The sequence below is a fragment of the Eurypyga helias genome, unplaced genomic scaffold, assembly GCF_000690775.1.
Source record: "Eurypyga helias isolate BGI_N326 unplaced genomic scaffold, ASM69077v1 scaffold11257, whole genome shotgun sequence".
NCBI lineage: Eukaryota > Metazoa > Chordata > Aves > Eurypygiformes > Eurypygidae > Eurypyga > Eurypyga helias.
In genome coordinates, this window is record NW_010259828.1 from 27,293 (window position 1) to 40,683 (window position 13,391).

The following is a 13,391-nucleotide window of genomic DNA, read 5'->3' on the forward strand; positions in this document are numbered from 1 at the left end:
TACTATTTTTCTAAAAGAGAAGGGCAAAAGATAATGCATTCCACAAGTCACTCTTGGTAAAGCTGATGGGTTTGCTAGACAACCAGTGAGTAATCCTGCAGTGGACAGAACAAAACAAACTGGCTTTGAGATCACTCTGGAGCCTTCCTTTCAGCAGAGGTGCTAATTCTGTCTCTTCATTTTACCCAGACTCTGAGTTTGTGAGAACTCACATTACTGATACTATCAATCATATCTAAATGAAATTAGTCAAAAGATCAAATTAAAGGTACGGGGAAGAAAAAGACTTACAGACTAAATGATCACATTAGACTAACTTGTTTGAAGAAAAAAAAAAGCTTGTGAAACAAAAGTCAACTTAATCTCTGTATGTGTAAAGTTGAAGTATTATAACCTACCTACAACATTCTTCAAACCAACGAGCAATGTAATCCCACATATAATAAGGCTCAAAGGAATTAAAGAGAAGATTGGCAGTTTTAATCAATTCTGCCGTTTTCTTGTTTTCTCTCAGTTTGCTGAAAGAAAAAAAAAAAGAACATTTTATATTTTTACACCTCATTTCCAAGTTATTTAACTACGTATCACCTTGAGTTTACCCACTGCCAGTGGCTAATGCTGACAAATTAACCTCCTCTCATTCCTACAGTGTTTGTTGCTCTTGGGCAGTATATTGGCCAGCTCCTCCCAGCAGTTCTCACAGCTGCCAGGTTTATTCTCCATCCTCTCTTCAGTATGTGTCTTCTAACCACATTTTGAATAGATGTCTTTTCCCATGATCATTCCCACAGTTGTTCCTTCCGACCCAAGGTTTGAACTTCCTTCTTCTCTCCACCTTTTCAGATATTTAGCTCAAATCTCAAATCTCTTTTTACCCTCCTCTCTAGCTGTCTTGTAGCACTCTTCATTTTTACTCTACAAGAAAGCTCATCAGTCCACTTTTTCTTTTTAAGAACACAGATGTAAATAATGCCACAGGTAATCGACAACACTGACATACTGACATCTGGCATCAAGCAAGCATTTTTGTCATGGACAAAGATGCTAAAAGGTTAAAAAAAAAACCAACAAAAACAACCATAGCCCTTTGGACCTTTGCACTGAACACAGAAGGTGCAATTAATGTTGATGAATCCTGTATCATGAAGACACCAGATCACAGTCCCACAGGCTTCACAGCCATGGTTTCAGCAACAAAAAGATGTATTATTTAATACAAAATACATTATACCCATTATTCACCTGCTTAGCTGGGTGTGATCTTTGTTGAAAGAAGGTTCTGCCTGAAGCTCCAGTTCTGCTTTGCACTGTGTATATAAAGTTCGAAACACTTCAATCAACACATCCTCTAGGATGGCAGGGCCTAGGGAGAAATACCAGCAGTCACAGCCTTAAGCATTATAGCACCGCTAACAGTCCACATCCGAAACCTATCCAAATCGTTAGCTAGCTTTGGTCACTGAAACCATCAAACTCCTTCTCTTCAATTTCATAAACTACCTTGATTTCAGAAGGTTTTTTCTGCATTCCAGAAACACACAAGCAATTGTAATGCCCGGAAGCACAGAGAGCGCAAGCGGAGTTCTTTCCCCATGCAATGCGTGTACAGTGATGGCTGGATACAAACACACCTAGTTTGAAAGCTACACAATCGCATCGGTGTAGCCCACGTTCAAGCCAACACGTCCTCCTTCAGGGATTATTAGCTCAGATCAGTAACATGTAAAATTGGATTCCTGATCAAAGGTAGGTTTCAGCCAGTTTCAAATACCCAAGCTAGCTCATGCTGTTGTCATATGGAAAATACACTCAAATATTTAAATGCAAATACAAGGTGAAATTTTTTTAAGCATCTTCCATAATACAAGGTAAAATATTCTGAGTATCTTCCTTTTAATTTGAGGGATAATTAATTGCAGATACAGGTCTGCAGGACACTCTTCGAAATACTGCCTCCTTCATAATTGAGCTAATTCTCGAGTCTGAAGAAAAAACCAACTTATTTTGTAAGGATTTCACAAAATAATCCTGCTTGAAACATTCTTTGCCTTTTTCATGCTGTCTCCTAGCCTTATTATGCTTCCTTCAGTGAGAGTGCACTAAGTAGAAATCCTATTAGCTTCTTCCATCTCAGTTGCTGAAAGAATCTTCCTAGCTCTGCTTACTTCATGAAATCTTAACGTACACATTGCCTCCGAAAATTTGAAGTGACTCCCAGAAGCCACAAATTATGAGGAAGATGACAAATTCTTGTCAGATATTTTGTTCTTTGCGGTCTGTCTTAACCATTTCAAGTTGTGCTCTTTAATTGCTGTATTTTTAGGCTTTTATTATCCTGCCCCCAAATCTTAGGATACACTTCAAAAACTACTTTGATTTTTTTTAGTCACCTCAAAAACCGTTATTCCAAAGAAAAAGGCAAGATATCCAACGCTTAGTTCTTGTTAATACTTTTGCCTCATATGCTTTTGTCCTATAGTCCTCTGCACACAACAGCTAAAAAGTGCATTTAAACACAGGAAAGGAGAATTAAAACCAAACAAATACACAAAAAAACCCAAAAGAAGCCCACTATGAAAAAAACCACCACCACCCCAAAGAAAACCCCAGAAACAAACAAATTTGCTTTCTCTGGATAAATTCTTCAGGGAAAAAAGAAAACCCTTCTCTTAGTATCTCTCATCTCAGTGTGTATATTAAAAGAAAAAGCAGATTATTCCCAAAAGCAACAGCTAAAATTTAGAACAGTGAAAGTCACTATTTGATTAAAGAAACAAAAAAGATCCAAACTGCATTCGTTCCAACATGCAACCAGTTCTCCCTCTGACTGTAACTTACTATTTCCTGTGTTGAAAGTAGAAGAAACGGCATTTGGTATAAGGTAACTCTAATGAATACATTCAACTACCAGCATGGAAGATCCAAGAAATCTAGCTAATGTGCCAGTACTAAGAATACAGCTTTCTCAATTTGACCAACAAGAGAGAAAAATTCTCAATGCAAAAACATGTGAAACAAGTTAAAGACTAGAAGTAACATGAAAATTACCTAGTTCAGGCTTATCCAGCAAACTGATAAGAATCCGAAAAGGCTTCAAGTCTTGCATCAGTGTGCTTTCTTCTCCATGCCCATTAACTTGTAATATTCCAACCATTGCCTATAAAGAGCAAAAGTATATCAGGAAAATAAAACCACAACCAGAGAACAGTTTTTTGGAAGAAAGATGCAATAAAAGCTGCATTAAAAGGGAAAATTCTCCGTAGTGGGGACCACTATTTCACCTCACTGCAGCTCATTCTTTCCATGCTTAAGTATTCTCTCAACTTTGCCTATGAGAATACTTCTGTGGAACAGAACTTGATAACTTGTATATAATTAAAGTCAAAATAAAATATTATAAACAGATACCAACTCAAAATTTCACAAAAGAGAAGACATGAAAAGACAAAGGTAAGACATGTTTGACAAGGTAAGCCATGTAGATATTACCAGCTTAATAAATAACAATGTCTCTACCTAGGATTTACTTCTGGCAGAAAACTTTTTTGACTAGATAGCAATGACAACTTCAAAACAAACAGGAAAACTGAGTTTCTATACTGAAGCAGTCTAGGGAATGAGCTACAGAATTAAAAAAAGCTCAACAGAGCTACGATAGATTTTGCTTAGTTTTCTCTCTGTGGCTGGCTCCACCGAGTCAAAACTATTTTTTCTTTTACAGCTTCTAAAAAAGGAGGACAAAGGAGGAAAAAGAGAGATGGGCAAGAAGAGAGGCAGGAAAACAGGTTCGACCTTCCTATCTGCTATAAAGCACGTTATTATCAGCCAGTATCCTGAAAGAAAAATCTTCTGTACTTGAATATGCTTTTAGAAGGTTGGAAGTTTCAGTGCATTGTGCCAATGAATAAGATGGGGGTGGACTGGATAAAAGAACACACAAAGAAACTTCTAGGGAAGAAGGCAAAAAAGAGCAATGCTTTTGAAGTCTTTCAAAAGACAGCAAATGGTTTTAGAAGGCACATGCAATTTGTATTATGTAGAGCAAGCCACCGATTTTAATGTCCATAAAAAATTTTAGAGCAAAAAACAACTGAATTATCCCTGTTATAAAAACAGCCTTGCTCCATTCTACTGTAGCAGGAGTGCCTGCTACCAAAAAAAAAAAGATCATCAAATGGACTGTATCAACTCTACACTGTTGTTAGTCTTTTCAGACACAGAAATTCTAATGACACTGGTTAAGCTAGAAAGATGGGCAGATTTAAAAGGAACACCTCAACCTATTAACAAACGCTTAAATGTCACTAAAAGCTCACCACACTTTGTAGAGAAGGTACATGCAAAACTTTCATTCAGCTCTCTCCTCTACACTATGATAACTTCTGAATCATCTGCCATGGGAGGCAGTAGGGTGACATGAAAAGGGTGATAGCGTGCGAAAAACATCCTTGAGGAAGAAACCCCAGAATTCCGGTGCAGCATCAGCAGAACAGCAAATCTCACTACCCTCAGATAAAACAAAGTGCTAGCTCTGTGCTGGGTATCAGCTTTAGGTTGTGATGAACTAAATATACTCATGTCAGCTACTACCATCAGAATCCCCAGTCCCATTCCCATATATAGCACTGTAATTCTGACCGAGTGTTAGAAAAATCTTGACCTTATCAATTTGCCTTAATGATAAAATGTCTTCCTGATATCAAGATGAGTCACAGCATCTTGAAAGACATCTGTATACTTTAGTTACTGCAAGAGAAGGCCCACAATTCTTGAGGCCAGGTGATCTCAGCTCACTTAGCAAGGCTTTAAGGGTCAAGTAGTATGACTGCCAATTTGCTCAGCTATTCCTGACTGCCAATGGACAGCAGAAAAGACACTGCCCTTGCCTAGAGGGAAGGAAAACCCTTCTGACTCAGAAGGTCTGAGTACTAGCTCATCACATTTTTTCCAATTCCCAAGACACAGAGGAGTTTCCTTATCTACAGAAGTAGAAGAGAATTCTCCAATTCCGTCTCATGAAAGAACAGGCTCCATTGTGCTGGGCTCATAATCAACTATTTTCCATGTATGCTACATTATTGTGGAAGAGAAGAGACAGAAATTGAATATTTGTGCTGAACATACTGTTATTCTAAAGAAACACATTATCCCATATCTTTATTTTTCCACTGAGAAGGTTTTAGAAGAGTAGGCCACAATATCAGAGAAAGACAAAAATTACATGGTCACATAGAAATGGCAAGTTAAAAAATAAAGACAGAGCAGCTTTGATCAGCATCCATTTAAGAATTATGGAATCATCATACAATCACAGAATGGTTTGGGTTGGAAGGGACCTTAAAGACCATTTAGTTCCAACCCCCCTGCCATGGGCAGGGACACCTTCCACTAGACCAGGTTGCTCAAAGCCTCATCCAGCCTGGCCTTAAACACTTCCAGAGATAGGACATCCACAGCTTCTCTGGGCAAGATGATACATATGCCACAAAAAACCATCATATAGCTACCTGGACTAACATCTCCTTAGAGAATGTGTTGAAATAGTAAGTGGCATGCTCCTCAGGATTGCTGTGCCTTGTACTTCTGGGTCCTATAAGTGCACCATTGTTATCAAAACCTTCAAGCAAACAAAAGACAAGTCAAATAAGTATTTGTTTCTTAATAGAATATTTTGCCAATTTGTTTAAACTAGAAATCAACACACTAGCACTGATAACTTACCAAGATGAAGTCCAAGCAATGTTGGCAAGAGAAAGATGATTTTATAGAGTTTAATACAGGAAACTAAGTGATACTTCCATGCAAGCAGTTTGCACACAAAAATACAAACTGGAATTTTATGCAACGTTATTAACCACATTACTTCTGATACAAAAGAAAAAAAATGTTCACAAATACTGAACAAACCACATAGTCCTAGAGTATCTTAAAAAAAAAAGTCCTACAAAAACATTTCAATATTAATATTACGAGAAAACAAAATTCAGTATTTTAAATAGAGATGATCACCAAAACACGCTGACATGACTAAGGCTCTTAGAGAGACTAACAGTGGTATTACACAAAATCAATTTTGTTATTCAAAATTACATGAAGGAGACAGACCCTTGTTTTGTAGGTTTTTATCTTTTGCCAAGTAAATTTTTTATTCTACAAAAAATTAGGCTTTGGGAAAAAATAATAATAAATTAAAAAAAAAAAAAAAAGAGTAGTCTGCCAGGATTATCACCCCGTTCCACAGAAGCATTTTCCACAGTTTTGGTCCTGAAGTGACAAAAATAAAGGGAAGCCTGAGAAGAAGCATGCCCCTTAGCAGCAACTTAAAACGACCACTGTTAACAATGGTTAAGCTAACCTGGATTTAAGAGATGCAATATGATTTTTGTGCCTAAAGCATGTTAACAGACTACTCCCAGCTATAAAACAATGGGAAAGAACAGCTAAACACTGGAATTAAATAACGTTATACAGAACATCAGACTTCAGAGAGTCTTCCAACATAACTGACCTCCCTTCCTCCAGTATTGTATATTAGGAGTAGAATATCATGTTAGTATAAAAGCAACACGCCGTCAAAAGAAATATAAGCAAAAAAGCTATAACGCCAGAAGGTCTGTCCAAATATACAACAAATGGAAGGACTATCTGTTCACAAAACAGGACCAGGAACAGTCACTGTAAAACAATCTTCTGAAGTTACATCTTTTAGTGGAGACTATGCTCATGAAATAGCTGTAGATGATTCCACAACTGAAAAAGCAACATGTTTTAAATGCATAAAATATCTTTTTCAATGACAGTAATAAGGCATACCTAATCCACCAAATTTAAACGAAACTTTAGTGTCGTGTTTAATCTAGAAATTATTTTTACCTAAACTGGAAAACGTATGCATGGAGCATTATAATGTATTTCACCATGTTTCTTTGAAAGATGAGTAATTTGCAAGTCAGTATCTTGAGAAATGATTCATTACAGGAGGCAGGGGTTTTTTTTCATGTTTATCTTCTAAATCCCTGCAACTCCTACAGCAGCAAACCCAATCCCCTCATGCAAAACACTGTTGCTGACTTCATCCCTCCTTTTGTAACTTCAGTCTCGTGTCCCTTGACTACTTAATTCCTTGCTCCCCAGACACCCACAGGCTACTTGTCTCTGAAGCCTTAACTATCAGCTGGAAAAGATGCAAGAGCTGCAGGGAAGGGTTCTGGGTAGCCTGAGCAGCACATACGTGCTTGCTGGTGAGCTGGGAAGCCAAACTAAAACAGTCTTCTCCTCAAGTAGAGTTTCTCAAGTAGAGAAACCACTTGATGTCTCTCCATTCAGCCACCAGTTCCTGGGACAGTCTTCGGAATTCCCATGTCAGAGATGCTGACTTCTCTCAAAGTGGCCTGAAAGTGGTTTTAAAGAGAAACAGGCCAGTTTCATGAGACCACAGGCTTCATTTCCTTAAAGTAACAAGGGTAAGAGTGTTTTAGAAAACACTCTAATTTCTAATTTTCTAAATATTCCTTAAACAGAGTCTTCTAAATAGCTATTATTCTCTGTTCCCTTCTTCTCATTACATGCTGGTTTCCTACTAAAAAAATGTGTATTGTATTGATATTTTGCCATTTGGTAGAAGTACAAATGTGCTTCCTGTCCTTAATCTATTTTTACCCAGAAAGGCATTGAACTATGTTCTGCATGCAGAATAGAGGTGCACCAGGCTCTACCCCTGATTGTGGCCCATAACTGCTGCTGTAGGAAAATCTACCAATAATTTATAGAATAGGAATGAGTTCCAGCATGACATCCTTCATCTTTTATGCCCACGGAGAGAGACAGAGCCCTTCTTCCTTATGACGCAAACTAAGAATTTCATTTTTCCAAGAATCTTTCTCTGCTAGATGGCAAAATACTGCTAATGAACAAACGATCCTTTCTCCACTGTTAAGTGAACCGTGGAATGAAGCACAAACCTACCTAGAAGCCATGCATAAAGCCTCCGGTTGAGTGACATATCCCTGCGCAGTACTACGTGAAGAGCTGCTGACAAAATTCTGATCATGTCTGGACGTGTTGCCTGAAGAAGTTAGAAGCATGATCAGACTTAACTAGGAAAAGGAACACTTTTTCTATGCTAGCAGCTTAATGTGCACTAAAATAGTTAATTTCATGTTCAGGATAGTACAACAATCTTACTCTTTGGAAACCACATTACGATTCCTTGTAACAGACACTCTGTAATAGTATGTACCTTTTATGAAAAGCAAAAATAGTTGACTCCATTTTTTTACATTTCATTTTGTTTATTAGGCAAAAGCAACTAAAATCCAGTGTAAAAAAAAATAATCACTGCATAATTTTCAGTATCTTTCAATCTCTTCCTACTTCAAATGTTTGTGTAAGGCTTAATAATAAAGAAAATGGTGCTTTATTGATAATTTCACCATCCTAGCACCTAAACAAAGACACTCCAAATATTCCTATAGTAACTGATAAATGTGAACAAATCACTGCCACACAGTACTTTTTACAGGAATGTGCAGGTTTTCCATAATTTCTAACAAGGTGAATATCAATCTAGTATCAGTTTTCCTCTGGAAGAAAAACAAATCACGGATCACTTAAAACCAGAAAGTGATTAACAATAAATGCAGTCCAAAAAAAAAATCACCTAGAAGTCATAAGGTCTATCTCCCACTACTGCTAGGGCTAACTACTCACCCAAAACCAATAATCATTTTCATTTCTCTAGTGTTCTGAATCAGTTATGCTAAGAGGATTAACTTTTGCTGCTTTTCAACACTGAGAATTGGAAAACTGCACATGAACAGATAATTTGTTTTCTCATCAAATTAGAGCAAATTAAAAGCTTCTACACAGACTAAACATCATAATTTATATTGGGTTTGCATACACAGAAGCTAACTTTAACCTCACAGTTACCATACCAAGTTGTAAAGCAGAAGGGCAGAGATCATGAGATGAGAACAGCCAAACCTATCAGAGAAACTCTGACATATGATTCTTGTTGAAGCTTGGAAAACGTCATTAACAAAAACTGTCTAAATACTGCTAGTGACTTAAGAAGTGGAGTGCATTTAGTAGTGTGCCAATTAATTTCTCATGTTAATAACCTACCTGGCTCATGTGGAAAGGAAAACAAAAAAGGATAAGGTCCAACGTGCTCCTCTGTACTAAAACACTGGTATCTTGCACTGATGTGCTTACTGCTTCCACCTGAAGTAACAGCAGACACCCCAAAATGGTTATTTAGTGTATTGTTTTAAGAAGGAAGATATAAGAAAACACTAAATAAAAACAGTTGTTTGTAAATGGTGATATGTATGAAATAGGGTCATTCTAAATAATAAAAAAAGCTAAACAGGAAAATAAAAAGTTTCACTACTGAGGAAACATATAATCAGCACAGATTCCCTGAACTGTACAAAGATTAAGTTTATATTGCCAATCAATATCCTAAGTTTAAAAAACAAAATACTACTATATATATGGGTTCTTTTTAAATACAATAAAACCATTTGTAACTGAAGTGTGTCAGGAATGGAAAGTTTTATACAAAACCTAAGTAGGTCTGAGACATTAACTCTGCTTTGCAAGGCTATTATCATGCAGAAAAACATCAGCTTAACTGGAGCTATCATAAGCAAACGTGCACTTTTATCTCTTCAAAGGCTATGTTCAAAGATAGAGGAGACATCTAACTCCCGTGGAAGTATATAAATAAGGAACACCAATGTCTTCATTGTTTCAACGGATACATTACCATTAATTCAATGTCACTGCCGATAATGTAGAGTTGATCTTCCATTGACAGCTTCCTGTTCAAATGGGAGAGGACATAGGTGATCCCGGGCAAGCGAACTGCAGGGCTTGTGAGGAGGCTGCCCCAGAGAGCACTGTAGAACGCTGACTGATCCACAGCCGAGGCAACCTTCTCCAACAGCGTGTTTGTTCTGCAGTAAAATCAAGTCAGCTGAATTAGGGCATGCATCACAGCCGTTGCCCAGCCCCCAGTTTTAATCAGTATAAAAATAAATCGTTACACGAAGGTCAAAACTTTCTTTTGGGAGGCCAAGAGAAGCCCCAATTATACACTGAACCTTGTAACAGCCTGAGCAAAGTGATCCAGCTAGCGAGCCTGTGGGCCAGCCTGGCTTGCAAAATGCTTCTGCCTGCCCACATACTCCTTATGTTCAAAGGGCCAAATAACTTCCTCATCTGCTACTTAAAGCCAAGTGTTGCTACAGACAGGAGTTTCAGAGACAGCAGGAAAGCATAGCTACTGAAGAAAAGAATCAAGCAAATGGCTTTTGCCCTCTCATTCCCTGCACCGAGCACTTCTGCCCTGTTATTAGGGCATAAAAATATCACAATTCTTTGAGCTCAAGCAATGCCTTCCCATCTTCACTTCTCCCAACTCATATGGCAGCACCTCTACACCCTACAGCAGGCAAGCTGAGTAGCCCTTGTTCCCTGTTATAGTGATGCCAACTACACTGTGTGTAGCTACCTACACAGAAATAGAAAGAGACAAGGTTAACTTGTTCTTCATATACAAGTCGTGAAAATTCTAGCTTGGAAATATCAAGAATACATAAATGTATGAACAACTGCAAGAACTCAAAGCCTTGGGGGGTAATTTCATCCTTTAATATGTTAAGATTTTGCCTCAGCACCCCAGACACCATGGTCAAGATAACTTGAGCGGGGCTTAGGCTTGCTGACTAAGAGCAGCTATTACCTCCTAGGCCACTCTACTAGAAATAAGTGTGATATCCTCTAAAACTCGGTGGATCATTGCTGTCTGTTACATAGGTGGCTTAATGACAAGTTAGATATCATAACAAGTAAATCTTCATGATGGAAGCTTGGTTAGTTATCTTAAATTCAGTTATGTATTTTAGACAAGGAATAATATGGCAGTACTACCTTAGAGGAAACCCAGGGGAAAAAAACAAGCAACATGTTCCTAACATGTACCTTAATCCATAACAAGAACATAACACTAAGTCCACTTAATGTCAAAACAACTAACAGTTTGTTTATCATAAATAACGTTAAGAATCCTCTACCATACTACCCCATTGCAATTAATATGACTTGATGAAAATAAATACCACCTATCTTAAAAAAAAAAAAAATCCACATACAAGTATTTAACTAAGAGTTGCAGGGGAAAAAAAAAAAACCAAACAAAAACCACCCAAAACTAAAATCAAGCAGATCACCTTATTAACCTAACTGTTCTTACCTTTCGTAATACTCTGACCCCTCCTCTAACCCAGGCAGAATCCCAGTTAACAGTCCTTGCAGTCCTGGTTTCAATGTTTTACCCAGAGGGAGATAATAAATCTCATACAGACTCAATAATGTTGGCTTGACAGACATTGCAGCATTGGCAAGGAGTGGAAATAGTCCAGAACTGTGAAAAATAAAATGTGTCTTTTTCAGGAAGCTTCTCATGTGAGACAATCTCATTTTTATCTTAAGACTAGAACAAGTGTGTCCAGTGTATTTTGAACTACCAGGTTTTTATCTTAGAATTTTGCACAGGCACAGACTACCACACAATCTGCCTTGCAGACTGACACGTTGGTATGAGCTTTATTTGTATTGTGATAGTGAGCACCAGAGGCCCAGAAATTAACAAGTACTTCCACCAACAAAGCAAATACAGTAAAATAGAAGCATTTCTGCAAACCAAAAATGTTATTTCTGCCCATGCTGAACTACATCACAACATAAAATTTATTTTAAAAAGAGATCTTCTTTGCATTTATTAAGAAAAAAACCCCCAACAATAGTTAAGGACGTTTGAGGAATTTTATAGAAAAAAAATTCTGTAAGAAAAGAAAAATAATTATATTTTACTTCACCAAATTTTTAAGGCATTTCTACTGTTAAGTAGCAATAAAGTATATATTTACTTTAGAAATTCAGTCTGAAAACAGGTTCTCAACCTAACAATAAACAAACCCCCTGTTTATGATGTAGCATATAGAAGAATTGAAACCACAAGTATGTATTGAGTTAACTATGAATTTAAGTGTAAATTCATGAAAGCTACAAATGTGATCAGCTAGATAAAAAAGTTACCTACATAATGAAAACATTTTTGTTATTGCTACCAAATATCATAAACTATTACAAATAGCATCAATAACCAAAGGCATGTGAACACAACTGCAATTTTACAAATCATCAAGGACTCAGGTCAGAAGACCCCTCACACATGAAGAAGAAAATGAAAGAACAGTAAAAAATGCCAAGTTTGAGACAAGGATATCATTAAAATACACACCTACGAATCTACCATTTAGAGAAAAAAAAAAAAATCTTTGTGGATACGTTATCCATGTTACAAGGGGAAAAAAAAAACCCAAAACTTTCCAAAGTAGAAAAATGTTTGTAAGAGTTATTTTTGCCTTTATCTAGAAGAACTACAGTTTTGCCATTGTCAATTGGTTTGTTTTTCTGCAGAAAGCATCTTTTTGTTCAATAACCAGCACACTACCACACAGACTTCCTTTGTAGAGCTACTACTCATCCTTCAAGATCTGATGTTCAGGCATTGTCATTCTGCTTTCATGAAAAATACTGGCATCTTTGATAATGCCTTAATGTAAATGTCAGTCTTCTCCAAAGCACCAGTAACAATGGCTTTTAGTTACAGTACACAAGGTAGCATTTTCCACTATCCTAGAACTTATTGTTAACAAGGTACTGAAGCTACTGAGTCACTGCCCAAGCAAAAAATTGTGAGTTTTGAGTTCACAGAACCTTTAGAAATATGTGGAAACATAGAACTGAGGCACTCATCACCCCACCACAAAATATAACTATATATAACATCTTGACAACACAAGACAGAATAGCTGATGTTAAGGCATACAATTTATTTCCAAGCATTAATACACACCTTTGTTACCCAAATTGAATTCTATTTTATTCTACTATTTCTCAAACTTCTGAAATTTTAATCTCCAGGGATAGCTAAAGATTAAGAACCATGTATCACTGTGCGTGTACACACTCCTCTATGCATTATAACATAAATAGCTTAGTATCTTGCCCTCCACATGCAACCAGAAATCTATTGGAGGTTTAGGAATCAGTGTGTGTTCACTACACTTACTTTTCAAGGTTATCTTTCCTTTTCTTTATCGCAGTTCTAGAGAGTGACAGTGAGAAACATTTTGCCCCCATTCAAACAAAATAAGTAATCTTTCTTCTGTTAATTTGACTGTGTGGAAGAAAAGGTTTCTTGCAATATAATCTACTCAAATTCTTTTCCAATAATATTTAAATTACAATAGAATAATATAATGTGAATACATCCAAGTAAGTATTAATACTTCAATGTGCTGGATTCAGCCAGGAAA

At 36.9% G+C, this 13,391-nt stretch overlaps 1 protein-coding gene across 1 annotated transcript in view; it reads right to left on the bottom strand.

The window, feature by feature from the left end:
- The window catches only part of DOPEY1 (dopey family member 1), a gene marked incomplete at its 3' end in the record, with an annotated part of 38,456 nt that extends 26,984 nt beyond the window's left edge, over positions 1-11,472 (bottom strand). The window contains exons 1-8 of the mRNA XM_010154784.1: positions 11,261-11,472; positions 9,773-9,962; positions 9,127-9,225; positions 7,966-8,065; positions 5,508-5,617; positions 3,049-3,157; positions 1,243-1,363; positions 399-518 (exon numbers count right to left, since the gene is read on the bottom strand). Coding sequence (XP_010153086.1) covers positions 399-518; positions 1,243-1,363; positions 3,049-3,157; positions 5,508-5,617; positions 7,966-8,065; positions 9,127-9,225; positions 9,773-9,962; positions 11,261-11,472 — 1,061 coding nt within the window. The remainder of the gene's footprint in view (positions 1-398; positions 519-1,242; positions 1,364-3,048; positions 3,158-5,507; positions 5,618-7,965; positions 8,066-9,126; positions 9,226-9,772; positions 9,963-11,260) is intronic.
- Positions 11,473-13,391: the final 1,919 nt, after the last annotated feature.